Here is a 21,109-nt window from a genome sequence, read left to right on the forward strand (position 1 = left end):
GCCAATCAAGCGTCCAATCATAGCAGAGGACGGGAAGAGGATGGGAGAAGACATCGAGGAGGGAGGAAGACATTGAGGAGTGTGGAAGACATCGCCACCGTGATCCGCTGCCCCACCGAGACAGGTAAGTGCCGGGCGGGGGATGCACACTGGCAGCATTTGATGGGCACAGTAGTGGCAATTGATGGGCACAGTGGCGGCAATTGATGGGCACAGTGGCGGCAATTGATGGGCACAGTGGCGGCAATTGATGGGTACAGTAGCCGCGTTTTATGGCAGAATGGCAGCAATTTATGGGTACAGTGGCTGCGTTTAATGGGCACACTGGCTGCGTTTATGGCACAGTGGCGGCAATTGATGGGTACAGTAGCTGTTTTATGGCACAATGGCAGCAATTAATGGGTACAGTGGCTGTGTTTGATGGCACAGTGGCTGCGTTTGATGGCACAGTGGCTGCATTTGATGGGTACAGTAGCCGCGTTTTATGGCACAATGGCAGCAATTTATGGGTACAGTGGCTGCGTTTAATGGACACACTGGCTGCGTTTAATTGTACAGTGGTGGCAATTGATGGGCACAGTGGCAGCAATTGATGGGTACAGTAGCTGTGTTTTATGGCACAATGGCAGCAATTTATGGGTACAGTGGCTGCGTTTGATGGCACAGTGGCTGCGTTTGATGGCACAGTGGCTGCGTTTGATGGCACAGTGGCTGCGTTTGATGGCACAGTGGCTGCGTTTGATGGCACAGTGGCTGCGTTTGATGGCACAGTGGCTGCATTTGATGGCACAGTAGCTGCGTTTGATGGGCACAGTGGCTGCAATTGATGTTTTTTTTTCAGGTTGTTTGCGCCTCCCCCAAAGATTTTGAGCACCAGCCGCCACTGGTGGAAGTAGTCCTCTTTCCATAAATGATACTGGTTGGTTTCCTCAAGAAGCGGTGCATGTACACCATTCATTCATGTTAAGAACTGGTTACTTATGTTTCAACCTTTCAGATCTGAATGTTCCTAGCATAGCAGAGCCAACATGAGGCTGTGAGGCAGCAGCCAGGAAGAATACTATCTGATGATTCTGCCATGAAGATGCATGTTACAGGGTGACAACACATCTTTTTCTCAATTCTGCCCCTGTGTTCTCATCAAGTCACAAGGGCTCCTGATGGAGACTGTAAGCGACTGGATTGATAAACATTATGCTGTTGACAACATTTGGAACGCCAATTTAAGAAATGCAAGGTAGCCATCACGGGTCTGTATGCATGTATGTCACTGCAAAGAAGGTGCAAAAGATCAGCAACACTCACATGCAACAAAGGATTAAAAAAAAAAAAACTGTATTTTCAATTCTGCATATTTTATTGTTGTTTTCATGTTTGTATCAGCTTGATTTTCTACGGGTTACCATTAAGTAAAAATATCCAATGAGTTTAATATACAGTATTAGTAACCTAATATACTTATCAGTGTTTCCCTATGTTGTAAAAAGCTGGGATGCCAGCATGTGTACAAAAAAAATAAATCCTGGCGCAAAAAAAAAAATAACAGTGGCCCAGATTCTCAAAGGGCTTACGACGGCGCAACGCAATGTGCGCCGTCGTAACTCCTAATCCTAATCTAGAATCAGTTGCCCATAGATAACCATTAGATCCGACAGGCGTAAGGCTCTTACGCTGTCGGATCTTGAATGCAATTTTTTTTTTCGCCGCTAGGTGTCACCTCCGTCGTTTTCCTGATCGAGTATGCAAATTAGCAAAATACGCGAATTCCCAAATGTACGACCGGCCGACGCAGTGAAGATACGACGTTTACGTACCATTTGCGACGCGTAAAGTTGCCCCTGCTATATGAGGGGCAACCAATGTTAAGTATGGCCGTCGTTCCCGCGTCGAAATTTAAAAATTTACGTCGTTTGCGTAAGTCGTCCGTGAATAGGGCTGAACGCCATTTACGTTAACGTCGAAACCAATGACGTCCTTGCGACGTCATTTAGCGCAATGCACGTCGGGAAATTTTAGGGACGGCGCATGCGCAGTACGTTCGGCGCGGGAATGCGCCTAATTTAAATGATCCACGCCCCCTACCCGGATCATTTGAATTAGGCAGGGCTTGCGCCGGAGGATTTACGCTACGCCGCCGCAACTTTACAGGCAAGTGCTTTGTGAATCAAGCACTTGCCCGTAAAACTTGCGGCGGCGTAACGTAAATGAGATACGTTGCGCCGCCGCATTTTTAAGCCAGTCTACGAGAATCTGGCCCAGTATTTTCTATTTTTTGATAACAGTTGTTTAGGATACATAGTGCTTTAGCAAGTAAATGTCATTCAGTTGAAGAGGAGAGCTGCTTACTTGATAGTCACAGTAGAAGAGGTTTGTGCCGGTGACTCCACTAGTAGCTGATGGCTGGACTATGTAAGTTGTATTCAGCTCAGTGTTTATGATTTGTATGTTTCAGAAATGTACTGAGAGCTGCCTCTGGGCAGGGGGCCGCTCTGTGTGTTACCTGGATTGAGTTGGAGCGAGTTTGAAATCCCCAGGGACTTATTCTGTGCCGAGAAATGTGGGAGGAACATTGACAAAAGAAACTCTATTGTTTGTCACTCTGGAGGAAAATTGCAATCACATTAGCATTAATACAACAACTTTCCCTAAATGGAAACACGGCAGGAAATCTTCTGCTAACCTGCAAGAATATAAGAAGTGAAATGGAGAAACGCTCTCTTTTATTTGGTTTTATTTTCCATGACGTGATCCACTGTGCAAATGACAGATTATGTGCCAAATTGGTGTCATATGCTCTAGAAAACAACTTGCTGCACTGTATGCTAGTGCTGAGCATCGCCACATGGTATTCCTTATGTAACTAGGGCAGAGTAATGGTCTAGTCTAACAACGTAACATGCTGGGGGTTTAATAAGCTGTTAACTCTAGGCTGACAGGCAGGATTGAGAAAACGGGTGAACGGAGCTCTTGTATACTGGGTAAGGTATACAGTATCTCACAAAAGTAAGTACACCCCTCACATTTTTGTAAGTATTTTATTATATCTTTGCATGTGACAACACTGAAAAAAATGACATTTTACTACAATGTAAAGTAGTGAGTGTACAGCTTGTATAACTGTGTGTAAATTTGCTGTCCCCTCACAGTAACTCAACATACAGCCATTATTATCTAAACCACTGGCAACAAAAGTGAGTACACCCTAAGTAAAAATGTCCAAATTGGGCCCAATTAGCCATTTTTCCTCCCTGGTGTCATGTGACTCGTTAGTGTTGCAAGGTTTCAGGTGTGAATGGGGAGCAGGTGTGTTAAATTTTGGTAATATCGCTCTCACTCTCTCATACTGGTCACTGGAAGTTCAACATGGCAACTCATGGCAAAGAACATGCGTTCTCTACAAAGATGGCCTAGGCTATAAGAAGATTGCCAATACCCTGAAACTGAGCTGCAGCATGGCGGCCAAGACCATACAGCGGTTTAACAGGACAAGTTCCACTCAGAACAGGCCTCGCCATGGTCGACCAAAGAAGTTGCGTGCACATGCTCAGAGTCATATCCAAAGGTTGTCTTTGGGAAATAGAAATATGAGTGCTGCCAGCATTGCTGCAGAGGTTGAAGGGGTGGGGGGGGGGGATCAGCCTGCGGTCAGTGTTCAGACCATACACCACACATTGCATCAAATTGGTCTGCATGGATGTCGTCCCAGAAGGAAGCCTTTTCTAAAGATGATGCACAAGAGAGCCCGCAAACAGTTTGCTGAAGACAAGCAGACTAAGATGGTGTCAAGCGTGTGTGGCGGCTACCAGGTGAGGAGTACAAAGACAAGTGTGTCTTGCCTACAGTTAAACATGGTCGTGGGAATGTCATGGTCTGGGGACGCATTAGTGCTGCCATCACTGGGGAGCTACATTGTGACATACTGTTGCACTGCCTGATCCCCCTCCCTTCAGAGACTGGGCCGCAGGGCAGTATTCCAACAAGATAACGACCCCAAACGTACCTCCAAAACGACTACTGCCTTCCTAAAGAAGCTAAAGGTTAAGGCGATGGACTGGCCAAGCTTGCCTCCAGACCTAAACCCTATTGAGCATCTGTGGGGCATCCTCAAATGGAAGGTGGAGGAGCGCAAGGTCTCTAACATCCACCAGCTCTGTGATGTCATGGAGGAGTGGAAGAGGACTCCAGTGGCAACCTGTGAAGCTCTGGTGAACTCCATGCCCAAGAGGGTTAAGGCAGTGCTGGAAAATAATGGCGGCCACACAAAATATTGACACTTTTGTTGCCAGCGGTTTTGACATTAATGGCTGTGTGTTGAGTTATTTTGAGGGGACAGCAAATGTACCCTGTTATACAAGCTGTACACTCACTACTTTACATTGTAGCAAAGTGCAATTTCTTCAGTGTTGTCACAATAAAAAGATTTAATAAAATATTTACAAAAAGGGGTGTACTCACTTTTGTGAGACACTGTATATAGGCTTGTGGTTGTCACAAACATCTCCCAAAACCACTTCTGGTAAACTGAGAATAGAAAGCTCTAAAAAGGAAGTGTGGATCTGGGTGTGAGGCATGAACATACCAGTTACTTCCTGGGGCGTATCTTCGTTTATGAGTGTGAGTCCTGAACTGAAAATTAACCTTTAAATCAATGTTAACCCAAAATGGGAACGTTATAAGCATTTTAATATTTAAACCATAAAAGCTTAATGCTGCTCAAGAGTTTCTGCTCTTCTCATTTAGTCACCAAGAAATATCCTTTGACATTGTGTTGTAGGTGATAAAGAAGCCTTTGCCAATATTAATAATACAGAAAATATTGCAAAACCATTCAGCTTTTAAACACAAGACCAGTGCTTAATCGGTGAACAAAGCTATACTCCTGTCTGTCCCCATATTATTCCCTTGCTGGGTGCTGCCATCTTTCTCCTTCTATAGTAAAACCAAAGTTAAACCAGAATGTCAATCAAAGCCAGCATGTCAAAGTCACCTCTGCCCTTCCTAGGACTATCATGTGTCACTGATTCCTGCATATATCGATGGCCTAGGCCAGGGGTGCCCAACCTTTTGAAGAGCGAGGGCCACTTAAGCGACTTAGTAACCGGTCACGGGCCACGTAATGAGCGGAATGGGTGGATGACAGGCTTGTGTCCACTGTGCATATGGAAAGAGGACACTGACACAGCCCACTCTACTCTATGGGCCTTCTGATCCAATCAGCCCAGATGGAAGGGACACAGGACCGTTTACAGGGTCGGACCGATTCTGTAAAAGGGGCCTAAGGCTGCTTTCACACTGATGCGCTGTGTTTACCCACACCGCACCTGTGGCGTTCCTGCGGGTAAGCTGGATTTTGCTGTAGAATTCTATTATATCCTGCAGGTGTGGTGCAGCTTTTTGAAACTGGACCAAACCCACAGGTAAAAAAACAGAAGCCTATGGCTCAATGCAGGTAACCCACAGGTGCACCACGCTGCACCTGCGCATCAGTTTGAAAGCAGCCCAGTAACCATCTGGCCATATATATTCTGTGATTTTAGTAATAAACTTACCTTTGCTAAGTCTTCCATTCAGGTATCACCGGCTGTTGTGGCCCCAGGCAAAGTGCATTTGGCATCACTCCACCTATGACAGGATCCAGTGCTATACAGGAAGCATCAGCTTATGTGGCTCTGCTACGCAGCCACTTGCTTGCGCTACCGCTGGCTTCATTAACAAAACTGATGTTCTGGGATGGCAGATCGGCAAACCGTGATCTAGGCTTGCCAACCCACCATCCCAGAGCAGGAGGTCGTGGGCCACATCAGAGGGCTCCACGGGCTACATGTGGTCCCCGGTCCACTGGTTGGGCACCCCTGGCCTAGGCAGTGGTTATTGGTGTGGTAAGGGAGTGTTTAGTGGTTGGGGAGGGGGAAGCTTCTCTAATTGCATCAATGTAGCTCTGACAAGACAGGGGGTGGATAAGACCGCTGTAAAGAGACTATTGCTCTCACACAGAGTTTACTGCAGGCCGCATGCAGCGAAAGATGACTATGAATGCGGCCCAACACAAAATCGTAAACCTACTTAAAAATGTACCTTTTTTTGTAAACACGCATTTACCCTTTGCGAAAGAAAAAATTTACAGTGTCTATGACTAGAATTTTATACGTTTTATCTTCCCAAAGAAAAATGTCCCACTCTTCAGAATCGCGCCTCCTGCATGTCCTTTTCGGCACTTATATTTGTGAGCAACTATTTCAATGTTGAAGCACACAAAGGGAAAAATTAGAACCAAAATATCTGATGAGCACCTTGAAAATTCATTGAGATTTGCTACTATATTCATCGAATCAGATATTGATGTGTTTGTTTATCAAAAACATTGTCAAATAAGCCTGGCAGTACCCCAGACAAGTGAAACTAACCTTGGTGGCACTGCCAGCAGGTCCCAGTCAGTGCCTTTCATGCGCTAAACCTTGGCTATGTGTACCCCAAGAGTCTCTGAAACACATAAACGCCCCAGTACTCAACATCCGATTGCATCCCACTATGCAATGCAGGACATGTCTAAATATGCTAAATCAGGCCCGCCATCAGGGCGGGACAGCCCATAAACATGTAGGGGGCCCGGTCCCCAAACCAACGACTTGTTAACTTACGGTATAGTAACAGCCAGGGCTTTTTTTTTTCTGACAGCACTTTCCGGAACGGTGTTCCAGCATCTCTGCCAGAGACAGTGAGAGAGAAGCACTCTCAGTATACTATTGCTTTAGTGGGGTGGCTGCTGAGGATTGAACCAATACAGCTCACTTAGGCTGCATTCACACCTAGGCGACAAAGCGCGACGCTCGATGCGCTGGAGGGGCGAATTTCCATTGCTGTCTATGAGATGGTTCACATCTCACGCCGAACGCCGAAACGCCGTACGCCTGCCGCCTGAAAACAAGTCCCGGACCCTTTTTTTCAGGCGGCATTGGCGTTCGGCCATAGACAGCAATGGAAATAATTTGTGAGAAAAAAAAAAAGTTCAACAAATCGCGGCAAAATACGCCGCGTACTCGGCGTTACAGTGTGAATGCAGCCTTAGTTTCGGCCTGAGAGAGGGGAAGGTGGAGTGATATCATCTGCACTCCGCCTCTCCCTGTAGTCCGAATGATGGTTTGGGCACCAGGTGCAGCTCAGCTGTGTGGAAGGGCTGAGCTGCGTGTAGCCTGACTGACTGACTGACTGCTCGCTGTGGATTGGAGACAAGTTGTTAGACATCACATTTTTGGAAAATTTATTGACCAGGTTTCTGGATGTGGGCCTGTGCAGTGACTGTCTCTTTGTTGGATTGTCTGTGACTGTCATTTTGTTGGATTGGGCTGTCTCTTTGCTTGATGGTGATGTATTTTTTCTGGATTGGGCTGTCTCTTTGCTGGATTGGGCTGTCTTTTTGTTGGATTGGGCTGTCACTTTGTTGGATTGGGCTGTCTCTTTGTTGGATTGGGCTGTCTCTTTGTTGGATTGGGCTGTCTCTTTGCTGGATTGGGCTGTCTTTTTGTTGGATTGGGCTGTCTCTTTGTTGGATTGGGCTGTCTCTTTGTTGGATTGGGCTGTCTCTTTGTTGGATTGGGCTGTCTCTTTGTTGGATTGGGCTGTCTCTTTGTTGGATTGGGCTGTCTCTTTGTTGGATTGGGCTGTCTCTTTGCTGGATTGGGCTGTCTCTTTGCTTGATGGTGATGTATTTTTTCTGGATTGGGCGGTCTCTTTGTTGGATTGGGCTGTCTCTTTGTTGGATTGGGCTGTCTCTTTGTTGGATTGGGCTGTCTCTTTGCTGGATTGGGCTGTCTCTTTGCTGGATTGGGCTGTCTCTTTGCTGGATTGGGCTGTCTCTTTGCTGGATTGGGCTGTCTCTTTGTTGGATTGGGCTGTCTCTTTGCTGGATTGGGCTGTCTATGCCTCTTTGCTGCATGGGGATGTATCTCTGCTAGATTTGGCTGTGTCTTTGCTATATGGTGATGTCTCTTTGCTGGATTGGGCTGTCATTTTGCTGGACTGGGATTTCTCTTTTTTGAATATATGGGGATGTCCAGGGGCCAAGTCCTGGGGAAAAAAGTGTGGGAACTCCCACCCAAGATCCACTCCCCCACAAAAAAAAAAAATGATACGCTCGTATGCATAATTACTAAACCGCATGTTTTTTTAAGCAAGTTCTTTCTAAATCCCGCGATAACTCGCGGCAGACCTCTGCAATGTCTCCTGGGAACAATGACAAAAGCTCCCAGGAGACATTGCGGCATCGAGGAAGTGACGGAATACCGGCACACTACCTGATGAATCCATATACAGGAAGCGGCCAGTAACATAAAGGATTACTAAGGTTCGCCTGCCCCTGACAGTGACTCGAGCTGGGCATCGACGCTTAGTGAAGGATTGGCTTGGGCGGCTCGGCTGCTCTCGGCTACTCTAGTCCTGCAAAGGGAACTGCGTTCCTGCTGTGAAAAAAGTGCAGGAACTCCGTTCCCGCAGGACTAGAGCCCTGGGGATGTCTCTTTACTAAATAAATGGGAGTGTCATTTTCGGTGGGATGGCCAGTGGGTGGGCCCTGGGGAATGGTGGTGGGGGGCCCAGGCATAAAGCTGTGTAAGGGGCCTCACACTTTCTGATGGCTGCCCTGTGCTAAATTATTGGATGAGGTGAAGGTGTGCTTCAGCATTGACTTTACTGAAAGTCAGCACTAAAAACTAAAGGCACTCTGATTATGGGGGCTCGAAGTATCCTACAACAATGGGGTGGTAATGCAAATGGAAGGTAATGGTGGTCAGTACTTGATGGCCTGATGGTGCTTTTTCTTCCCTTTTAATACTTATATTTTCTTTTAATTGGTAGTGACGAGTCAACACTTTGACTGGCCTTGAAATTCTTATACCGCGTACACACGATCAGAATTTCCGACAAAGGTTTGATGTGAGCTTTTGGTCGGAAATTCCGAATGCGTGTAGGCCCCATCAGACTTTTTGCGTCAGTTTCCTACAGCAAAAATTTGAGAGCTGGTTCTCAAATTTTCAGATGGGAAAAGTTCTTGTCGGAAATTCCGATAGTCTGTATGCAACTCCGACGTGCAAAAATCCTACGCATGCTCAGAATCAATTCTACGCATACTTGGAATCATTCAACTTAATTTTTCTCGGCTCGTCGTAGTGTTGTACGTCACTGCGTTGTGTGACCATGTGTATGCAACACAAGTTTGAGCCAAAGTTTTCTTGTCGGAATTTCCAATCACGTGTACGCGCCATTAGAGGGAGCAGCATCCAGCATCCCTGTAATCTGGAGATCTCGGAATCCACTTGCTGGTGTTGCTGCACCACCTACCTTGCTCATTCTCAAATAAAGAAAAACTTATATAAAAAGAAAAAAGTTTCTCAAAGCCACCAAACATATTCAACCCTGCCTTGGAAGTCTGAATTTGATTGGTGATACAGAAAGTGAGAAAGGAAGTCACAGCATATGCTACAGGAAGCACACTTGTAGCTATGATGTACAGTATACAGCTGTGGGGTTGATTTACTAAAACTGGAGAGTGCAAAATTGGGTGCAGCTCTGCAAGTAACCAAAGCTTAAAGTATAACTAAAGGCAATTTTTTGTTTTTAGTTTTGGATAGAGTGGAGATGGATTAGAACACCTGCCGGTTTCTATCGCTGTTTGTGCCCCGTTAAAGAGATCCACCCTCTCTATTTGTCCGGTTTACCGTTATCATTTTAAGTGGAAGCAAAAAATAAATCTCAAAGGGGGAAATCTTCCAATGGGGACACTAGTTCTGGTGACCTGGGGGGTCCCCAAGGAATTCCCTTAATTTGCAGGGATTTCCTTTCACTTCCTGTTTGGCTGTAGGACAGGAAGTGAAGGGGCAATCTCCACAATACGACAAAGATGATGGAAAAAAAAAATATGACAGGGGTATAATCCTCCCTTGCTCTATCCAAAATGGAAAATAATAATAAAAAATTCTACTTTAATTGAACAAGCTGATTGTCTACTATGCAGAGCTGCACCATACTTTGCACTCTCCAGTTTAAGTAAATCAACCTCTGTTAGGTAGATTCAGGTAGATTGGAATATCTTTAGGGCGGCGTAGCCTAGCCTGTTTAGGCTACACCGCCGTAAATTAACTAGGATAGTAGTGATTTTCAATCTACTTACATGCTAATCTACGGCGGCGTAGCCTCAAACGAGCGGGCGTAAGGGCGCCTAATTCAAATTGCTTGGAGGGGGGCGTGTTGTATGGAAATGAGGCTTGACCTCACGTTTTTTTGACATTTTTTTACACTGCGCATGCACCGGGCGCCTACATTTCCTAGTGCGCATTGCGGCTAAGTACGCCGTACGGGCCTATTGATTTCGACGTGGACGTAAACGACGTAACTCCCGATTCGCGGACGACTTACGCAAACAACGTAAAAAATTCAAACCTCGCGGCGGGAACGGTGGCCATACTTTAACATTGTTATTCCACCTCATAGGTGGAATAACTTTAGGCCGCCTAGGGCCTTACGCAAACGACGTATTTCGACTGCGGCGGGCTGGTGTACGTTCGGGAATCGGCGTACAAGCTCATTTACATAATCTACGCTGGCCGCAATGGAAGCGCCACCTAGCGGCCATCCGAAAAATTGCAAGCTAAGATAGGACGGCTTGCGCCGTTCTATCTTAGCTTTGTTTAAGCGTATCTCTGTTTGAGCATACGCTTAAACATACGACAGCGTAGATTCAGAGTTAGATCGGCTTATCTACTGATAAGCCGGCCTAACTCTTTGTGAATCAACCTATGTGTGTCTAATCTGCAGGGAATTACACACAACGCTGATTATGGTAAATCTAGGCAATTATATAATTATAGTGGTTATTGTTATAATGTCTAGCATTAGTGGCTAACTGAACACTTTACTTCTTGCCTGAAATTGCTCTTTAACACAGATTTAAACCATACCAGAATGGTATTGCGTTTGGAGAGCTCCCCCCCCCCCCCCCCTTTCTCTTTCTTCTTTCTTTTTTCTCTCTCTTTTCCCCTTCCCCAGGGTGTACAACTACATAGACAACACATTTTCCTACTGATCCGTGTTATGTGCCTTCCCAGTTTGAATTCACATACTTTTTGACCTTGCCTTCGGTTGGAGAAGGTGGAGTATAGTTATGTGACCGTTCGTGCTTGGTCCCATGTATTTGTGTTAAATTCTGTAATCCTCCTATATGCCTCTCATTTTATTGTACCCCCCCCCCCCCTTTATTGTGCATTACTTTTATACCTTTTTGTTATTTTGTTATTTTACATTGCAACACTCAATACAAATCTTTGTAAAGCAGAATGACATTAGGATTGTATCCGTTTACTATTGCTGTTTTTAAAAATTAGTTTTTTTAATATTTGTTGCATTTCAGTGCTGCTGATCTCTTATATTTTTTTGCAGCCATTTTTTTACATACATGCACTTCAACAACCATGGGGCAGAATTCCTTATGGTGACAACAGTGGCCCATGGATGTGTAATGTGCACTGACCCTCACTTCAGAAGCCCATGTGACAGGGTGATGGCGCATGAACATAATTGGAAGGCCAATAGGCATTGGTCACTCTGTAACAGGACGTTATAACATTTTATCGCCAATATCATTGTATTAAAGTCAAAGTTCTAAATATTGTCAGGCAGTCCTAAGGCTATGGCTATTAACACCCATTCTAATCGGCTTTAAATCTGTAGGCTCCTTATGCTTGAGTTCAGAATTTCTTTAAAACTATTTGAACCAGCCAGCCAGGCTGCACTTCTTTTACATTTTCCAACTGCTGAGAGCTACACCAAGGGTTAAAATATGTTGTGTTGTCCGCACATAGGAGGGTCAGACTGTAGCCGTGTCTTACAAAGCAGCAGCCATGCTCTCCAGCAGTTCAGATCTGTTCCCTGAACGCTGTTCTAATTAGCGCTGCTCAAGATGCAAGAGCACTGCTGATTAGAGCCCCTTAATTATTACCTGACTGCATTATAGAAATAGCAAGGGTTCAGTTTGTTTTTTAGGGATTTTTTTTTTAACCCAAACCTAGAAATTTTAGGCTGATAAACGTTGGTGTAAATATACCAATAGGCATTAAAGGGTTGTATGACAATATCTGTCATTTTGGTGTTCTTGGACAATTATTAGAATGATATTGGTGCATGTGGGCAGCACAGTGGCTAAGTAGTGAGCACTTCCACCTAACAGCACTAGGGTCGTTGGTTCGAATCCCAACCATGGCCCTACCTTAAGGTGACCAGATTTTTAAAATGAAATCCGGGGACATATTTTTTCTTTACTAGTAATGGCAACAATCAGCGACTCTCTGCCCGTCGCCGCCCGCCTCACAGCCTCAAGTCTTAGGCCGGGTACTAACGAGCAAACATGTACGATGAAACCGGTCCGTCGGACCGTTTTCACCGTACATGTCTGCCAGAGGGCTTCTGTACGATGGCTGTAATAACCATCATACCGCGCGTAAACAATACGCGGGGGCGTGTCCGCGTCGTCGCCGCAGCGATGACACGGCGACGTGGGCGGGCCTGCCATTTAAAGGCGGGCGCTCGGACATGTTCGGTAGGTCTGTACTGACGACCGAACATGTCCGAGCGGGCAGGATTCCAGCGGACGGTTTTAAAACACGTCCAGGAATATTTGTCTGCTGGGAAAAGGCCCGGTGGGCAAATGTTTGCTGGAATTCGGCCCGCTCGTGCCTACACACGACCGAACATGTATGCTGAAACTGGTCCGCGGACCAGTTTCAGCATACATGTTTGGTCGTGTGTACGGGGCCTTACTCTTCGGGCCCCGGCTACTACTGGATGTGGAGCGGAGGAAGATCACTCCGCCAGGGAAGGCAAGGAGATAGGCAGGTGGCTGGCCAGGATTTGAGCCAAGGCAGAAGAACATGCGAGCGAAGCTAAATGGGCATGTGCCCGAAACTGAAGAAATATTCCCTCCGCTCCGACCAGCACATGATCGTCAGAAAGGGGCACAGATAATGGGACACATACAACCCCCCTATGCTAGTAGGCACGGCGGAGCGGGGTGTGTAATTCTAATTTTTTTTATTCTGTACTGATTGTCTTTGAAATTGCCCCTGCCCCCTATTAAATCCAATCTGGGGACAAAACCAGGGACAGACTTGGTCCGGGGACAGTGTCCTCAATCAGGGGACTGTCCCCTAAAACTGGGGATGACCCTACCCTACCTGCCTGGAGTTTGCATGTACTCCTTGTTCCTGCGTGGGTTTCCTCCCACACTCCAAAGTGCTGGTAGGTAAATTGGCTCCTGTCTAAATTGGCCCTAGTAGTATGAATGTGAGTTGGGGACCTTAGAAGTTCCTTGAGGGCAGGGACTGATGCGAATGTACAATATACAGTATATATGAGAAGACCTGCGTAAATTGACAGCACTATGTAAGTACCTGTAATAATAATAAATGTGCCATATATCAGTGTATCTCTAATAAATAAATCTAAGGAGATAATATTTGGTCATAGCTGGAAACATCCAGAAAATAGTAAATTTTCCCCCAAGATTAGTAGTGATGCTAGCGTCTGCAGGTCACATACACAACTGTACTTACAAAACTTGTGTTCCTTCCAGGCTAGGAAGCCTTTTTCACCTAATGACTGATCACCATTTGTATAGATATATGATTAATGACTAATGTTCTGCTAAAAGTAGAAGGTTTGTTACCCCAAGACTTCATATTCCTGATATGTGCCTGCTGTACCATGTACTTGTATGAGAAAGTATCCTGTTCTCTTTGTATTGCTTCCTTTATGTGAAATCCTGGTGAAGGATCTAGTCCCTCTGCTTTCCTATTAAAAACTGACCTTGCTAAGCAGTAGAGCACACCATTGTCAGTTCTCTGGCTATGCTGGGAACTCGGTGTACTCTCCTCCAATGATCAGACTTGTCCTGACACGCCCCCGCTGCACAGCCATTCACTGGAAAGCTCAGTGTGTTTCTTCTTCTTCTCCCTCTCCCCAGCTCTTATGCATCTGAGAACAAAGGGAATGTGATCATTTATAAAAAGGGGGGGGGGGGTATTTTATGGGGTCTTTTTTTATAAGTATACACAAATGTTTTGTCTTTCATTTCTATTTTAAACTGAATCAGTTGTTTTACAAAGTGATAGTTTGCAATCACTTTAATTGGACATTTATGAAGCTTGTAATATTGATTACAAAGAAAACTGTTAGGCCCCTTTCAGACGAACGGCTGTTTTGCCGCAGCTAAAAGCAGGTTTATGTTTTGCTGGAATTCAAGACTCCAGGCACAGCGATCAGCTGCATTTGTACAGTGCTTTTAGCTGCGGTTGCGTTTAGCCGCGGCACGATATTGAACGGGGATCCGACTTGGATCCCTGCCAATACCAAGCACTGCGTTTGGTATTAATCTTAAGGGGGAACTATACGCCAAATTTCAAATAAAAAAACGGCATGGGTTCCCCCTACAGGAGCATACCATGCCCTTGGATCTGATATGGATTTTAAGGAGACACCCCTCCCCCGAAAAAACAGCGTGGGGCTCCCCCCAAAATCCATACCAGACTCATATCCGAGCAGCAGCCCGGCCGATCAGAAAAGGGGTGGGGATGGGCAAGCGCCCCCCTCCTCCTTAACCGTGCCAGGCCGCATGCCCTCAACATGGGGGGGTTGGTGCTTTGGGGCAGGGGGGCGCCCTGTGGCCCCCCAACCCAAAGCACCTGTCCCCATGTTGATGAGGACAGGGCCTCTTCCCGACAACCCTGGCCGTTGGTTGTCGGGGTCTGCGGGAGGGGAGCTTATCGGAATCCGTGAGCCCCCTTTAATAAGGGGGCCCTCAGGTGCCGGCCCCTCACCCTAGGTAAATGAGTATGGGGTACATCGTACCCTACCCTTTTACCTGGTGGAAAAAAATATGTAAAAAAAAAAACACAACACAGGGTTATTAAAGTAATTTATTCGTCAGCTCGGGGGGCCCCCCCTCTCTTCTTTAGCTTTTTTACGAGGGGGGGGCTGCTTCTTCGATGTCTTCTGGGGGGGGGGGGGATGTGCAGGTCTTCACTGCCGTCTGGTTCTCTTCCGCCGGGGGGCGCTTTCTTCTTTAGCTCTTTTACAGCGGCCCCCTCCCAGTCTTCTCATTCGGTGTCTTCGGCGGGGGGGGGGGTGTGCAGGATGTGCAGGTGTTCACCGCCGTCTGGTTCTCTTCCTCCGAGGGGGGACGCTTTCTTCTTTAGCGACCCCCTCCAGGGCTTCTCATTCATAGTGCACTGCGGTTATGTGCCGATAGCTGTGGGATTTCGCAGCTGGACGCATCCAGGTCATATTTTTTCTGTCCGCACAAAACTGCGTGGAACAAAACCACAGGTAACCGTAGTGTGTGAATGATGTCATAGGAAAGCATTGTGTGCTTCTAGCTGCGGTAAAATCCGCAGCTAAAAGCACCATTCTATCCGTCCGTGTGAAAGGCCCCTTAACATTGTGTTCTTAGCTGTGGCGTGGCACATACCGTCAATTTGACTACTGTAGAGGTTAGACATTGGAGTTTATGTTTTACTGCCCTTCCTGGCCAGCCAGCAGTAACTTGGACAGGAAGTGAGGGAAAACCACCTTTATTCACCTAAATGTTTTTCTAGCTGTTGGTGTCGGTGTTTGGGAGATAATCCCTTACTTCCTGTCCTGATGGCACCAGTCACCAAAACAGGAAATAAAGGACAATCTTCCATACAGGGACCAAAAAAAACAGTCAAATGCCAACAGATGTTAGAACCCTTCCCCACTCTATCTAAAATGTAAAAAAAATGTTTTTGCCTAAAGCACCTCAAGTCAAGTCTGAATGTTATCTATAAGCCAACATGTTCACTGCACTGTAAATACTAGTACTAGACCATTTGTCAAACTTGCATGGATACAAAAATCACAGCATTGCATGTAGAGATGTAGATTAAAAAAAAGGTTGATTGCATAGCATTGCAAGAGTCTATAATATTACCCAGAGTCCTTTGAGAAAGCCATACTGAATCTGAGAAAGTAAACAGGGAATGAAAATACTAAATTTCTTATATACCCACTCTTGCAGTAATATGTATGACTTACAGGTGGTGAACCCTTCCATTCATATTTGTATGTTTTTTATTTTTTTAATTTTTGGTTCAAATTGATGGAAAAAGTATTCATACCCCTTGAAATTTTCCACATTTTGTCATGTTACAACCAAATAAGAATTTTATGTGATAGACCAACACAAAGTGGCACATAATTGTAAATTCAAAAGAAAATTATAAATGGTTTTCAAAATGTTTTACAAATAAATATGTAAAAAGTGTGGGGTGCATTTGTATTCAGCCCCCCTGAGTCAATACTTTGTAGAACCTCCTTTCACTGCAATTACAGCTGCAAGTCTTTTTGGGGATGTCTCTACCAGCTTTGCACATCTACAGAGTGATTTTTTTGCCCATTCTTCTTTGCAAAATAGCTCAAGCTCTCTCAGATTGGATGGAGAGCGTCTGTGAACAGCAATTTTCAAGTCTTGCCACAGATTCTCATTTGGATTTAGGTCTGGACTTTGACTGAGCCATTCTAACGCATTAATATGCTTTGATCTAAACCATTCCATTGTAGCCCTGGCTGTATGTTTAGGGTCGTTGTCCTGCTGGAAGGTGAACCTCCGCCCCAGTCTCAAGTCTTTTGCAGACTCCAACAGGTTTTCTTCTAAGACTGTCCGGTATTTGGCTCCATCCATCTTCTCATCAACTCTGACCAGCTTCCCTGTGCCTGCTGAAGAAAAGCATACCCATAACATGATGCTGCCACCACCATGTTTCACAGTGGGGATGGTGTGTTTAAGATCATTTGCAGTGTTCGTTTTCCACCACACATAGGGCCAGATTAAGATAGAGCCGCGTACATTTGAGCGGGCGTAGCGCAGCTCATTTGCGCTACGCCAACGTAAAATAGAGAGGCAAGGCCAGTATTCACAAAGCACTTTCTCCCATATTTACGCCAGCGTAATGTAAATAGGCAGGTGTAAGCCCGCCCAATTCAAAGTAGGCAGGTAGTGGGCGTGTTGTATTAAAATGAGTCGTGACCCCATGTAAATGCATGGCCGTACGAACGGCGCATGCGCGCGCATGCTCAGAATCACGTCGCATATACTCCCTAAGATACGACGGCTCAATGCGTACGACGTGAACGTAACTTACACCCAGCCCCATTCACGTACGACTTACGTAAACGACGACGGCTGTTCCGTCGTCCATACCATGCATGGGTTTGCGCCACCTATAGAGGTGTTTTATCTTTATGCCGGACGTACGCCTTACGTAAACGGCATAGCTTACTGCGACGGGCGCAAGTACATTCGTGAATCGGCGTATCTAGGTCATTTACATATTCGATGCGTAAATCAACGGAAGCGCCCCTTGCGGCCAGCGTAAATATGCACCCAAGATATGACGGCGTAGGAGACTTACGTCGGTCGTATCTTGCCACAATTCAGGCGTATCTGATTTAGAGAATCAGCGCATAGATACGACGGCGCACATTTGGACTTACGACAGGGTATCAGTAGATACGTCGGCGTAAGTTTTTGTGAATCCGGCCCATAGTGTTTTTTGCTTTTAGGCCAAAAAGTTCAATTTTGGCCTCATCTGACTAGAGCACCTTCTTCCACATGTTTCCTGTGTCCCACACATGGCTTCTCACAAACTGCAAGCAGGACTTCTTATGGCTTTCTTTCATCAATGGCTTTCTTCTTGCCACTCTTCCATAAAGGCCAGATTTGTGGAGTGCACAACTAATAGTTGGACTGTGGACAGATTCTCCCCCCTCTGAGGTGTGGATCTCTGCAGCTCCTCCAAAGTTACCACGGGCCTCTTGGCTGCTTCTCTGATTAATGCTCTCCTTGCCCAGCCTGTCAGCCTTCATGATGCTGTTTGTTCACTAAGGTTCTCTAACAAACCTCTGAGGGCTTCACAGAACAGCTTTATTTATACTGAGATTAAATTACACACAGGTGGACTCTATTTACTAATTAGATGACTTCTGAAGGCAATTGGTTCCACTATATTTTTGTTAGGGGTATCCGAATAGAGGGACCTGAATTTAAATGCACACCACACTTTTCACATATTTATTTGTAAAAAAAAATTGAAGAACAATTTATCATTTTACTTCCACTTCACAATTATGTGCCACTTTGTGTTGGTCTGTCACATAAAATTCCAATACAATTAATTTACATTTTTGGTTGTAACATGACAACATTTGGAAAATTTCAAGGGGTTTGAATACTTTTTCAAAGCACTGCATGTGTCTTATTTAACCTATCAATAGTCAGTCTTCAAAGTGTGTGTAACATTGCAATATGGAGACATAAAACATGGAAGTTTTTATGTTTTATAGTAATCTACTGCTTTATTGAAGGTTGTACCTCAGTAATCTGGACTATCTGACGTGGCTTATATATAGACTTATGCCACCTGACTTTTTTCGCGGAAAGTCCGGCCGTGTGTACAAGGCATTATTTAACCTATTCAATATTTTTTTTATTTGTATTTTCAGATTCTGAAGGGAATATTTGCCAGAGCAGCGAGCTAGTACAGATTATGTTGACAATGCACGGATTCCTGATCCCATCTGCAGACCTGCTCAGCAAGCTCAGGGCATTATATCCTTTATTGTGTAGCACATATACCTTTGCTTGGATGCCCCTCACTGTCCAGGGAACATTCAAAAGTCTATTCTGAAATATTTAGTATATACTTGTTATCAATACCAGACATTTCTCCAATGCCACCACTATTGTCTCACCCATATCAGGTTAAAGCGGGAGTTCAACCAATTCCTTTTTTTTTTTTTCCTTAGCTTCCTGCTCGTTCGGTCTAGGGGAATCGGCTATTTGTATTAAAATATGATCCGTACTTACCCGTTTTCGAGATGCATGTTCTTCCGTCGCTTCCGGGTATGGGTCTTCGGGAGCGGGCGTTCCTTCTTGATTGACAGTCTTCCGAGAGGCTTCCGACGGTCGCATCCATCGCGTCACTCGTAGCCGAAAGAAGCCGACCGTCGGTGCGGCTCTATACTGCGCCTGCGCACCGACGTTCGGCTTCTTTCGGAAAATCGTGACGCGATGGATGCGACAGTCGGAAGCCTCTCGGAAGACTGTCAATCGAGAAGGAACGCCCATTCTCGCAGCCCATACCCGGAAGTGGCGGAGAAGATGCATCTCGTAAACGGGTAAGTACGGATCATATTTTAAAACAAATAGCCGATTCCCCTAGACAAAACGAGCATAAAGCGAAGGGGAAAATGTGTAAGGTATGGGTGAACCTCCGCTTTAAGGCATAGCTCCATCTCTAGTGTGTATTGAGGGTTTCATAACCTCCTTCCATGGATCATTTCCCATGATGGTTCTGTAATTTGTCCTCATTAGGAGCTCTAAACAGCTAAAGCATCACAATGAGCCAATGAATCCCAGCATGCTCAGAATCAAGTCGACGCATGCTCGGAAGCATTGAACTTCATTTTTTTCAGCACGTTGTTGTGTTTTACGTCACCACGTTCTGAGGCGCGACGGACCATCAGTCAGCTTCATCGGTTAACCGATGACAACGGTCCTTCAGACCGTTCTCATTGGATGGACTGGTCATGTGTAGGAGGCTTCAGGCACTAAAAGTCAGTATCGCAAGCATAAGGAAATTTTTTTTTTTTTTGTGTTTCTGCCTGGAGATAAGGAAAATGGGTACATCTAAATGATGATGTTTTTCATTACAGATAAATTAGAAACAAACTGAATAATCTAAGCACAGAGAGCCAGAAGTTGTTTACAGCTTATTAAAGAGACAATGAGCCTTTTTAGCGAGTCTTCTTCTAGAAGGCAATGCATTCCATATGGCTCTGCACAAAAAGACTTTAGCATGTGTGTCATTAATGACAGGCATGTGCCGCTGAGGAGGCTGGGAGCAGGTAACAAAGCCTCCCGTGGGAGAAGGGGAGCCTGGCAACAGAAAATTACACTCAATCTTTGTTTATTATCACCCTTCTTACATATCATCTTTTCAATGTGAGTAGGTGCAAGAGATACATTCTGCTTTACGCTTTTCATATGACATGCTTTATATGATTATACTCTACAAGCAGAGTCCCTTAAAACATAGAAGCTAGATTTAGACAAGCTATCGTGTAGGCTAAGCATTAAAAGTATTTTTGGTTCTCAAGAGCCATGCTACGTTCACATTGTATTATAATTCGCTCTCAATAGACTTCACTGCTGTTTTTCTTTAACTAATATTTACGTATGAGGAAGCTCTGCAGAAGAGGTCTTTGCTGCTCTGTCTTAAGATCTGCTACTTTGTAAGGTACGTTTCTTATAATATAGACTAAGCTTTTCTGTTGTGATGCAGCATTTTTGGTCAGTCCTTCAACTCTTTCCTCTTTTTAGATATTGGATTACAGAACTCTGGACTATGTTCAAAGTGGACTCCCGTCTCACCGAGACTATGGAGGAGTTCCAGGAGTTGGTGCGAGCCCAGGGGGAAGAATTACATTGGCAACTTCTTGACACTGCTCAGATGTGAGTTCTCAGGAAATGTAAATATCTTTTGGCATATTGTTGTTTTATGTTGGATAGTAATTTTTTTATTTTATAATATAGTAACTCTCGGGAATGGTCTCGAAAACTGACACAAAGAATAAAATCAAACTGTAGTAAGAAGAGGAAAGTGTCGCTTCTGTTTGACCACCTGGAGCCACAGGAACTGGCAGAACACTTAACCTACCTAGAGTTCAAATCATTCCGCAGAATTTCTGTAAGTAAACAAAGCCAAGAAGGATATGTTTATCATCTTAATGGGATATGTTAATTATCTCATTGGCGTTATACAACTCGGTTTTATAATACACTTCTCTATGTCCTAACTGTCAAACAAGGAAACTGATACCATGACAGCAATTAATGTGTTAGCGCAGATGTTCTTGTCCTCCAGACCTCAACAACAATATATGGATCTTCTCACAAGAAAACAGATACATGTAATTACTTAGAGAGAGGAAAAACAAAAATATGGACTGGGGTTGGGTCTAACAATAAGGCTCCATGCACACTGGGGAA

The 21,109-nt window shown here is 45.1% G+C and overlaps 1 protein-coding gene across 2 annotated transcripts in view; it reads left to right on the forward strand.

Annotated features, from left to right (window-relative positions):
- RASGRP1 (RAS guanyl releasing protein 1) overlaps nt 1–21,109 on the forward strand; it is a 92,797-nt gene that overhangs the window by 54,204 nt on the left and 17,484 nt on the right. For both annotated transcript variants that reach the window (XM_040332844.1, XM_040332845.1), the window contains exons 3-6: nt 18,562–18,667; nt 20,295–20,357; nt 20,441–20,572; nt 20,654–20,807. In XM_040332844.1, coding sequence (XP_040188778.1) covers nt 18,562–18,667; nt 20,295–20,357; nt 20,441–20,572; nt 20,654–20,807 — 455 coding nt within the window. The remainder of the gene's footprint in view (nt 1–18,561; nt 18,668–20,294; nt 20,358–20,440; nt 20,573–20,653; nt 20,808–21,109) is intronic.

The sequence above is a fragment of the Rana temporaria genome, chromosome 13, assembly GCF_905171775.1.
Source record: "Rana temporaria chromosome 13, aRanTem1.1, whole genome shotgun sequence".
Classification (NCBI taxonomy): domain Eukaryota; kingdom Metazoa; phylum Chordata; class Amphibia; order Anura; family Ranidae; genus Rana; species Rana temporaria.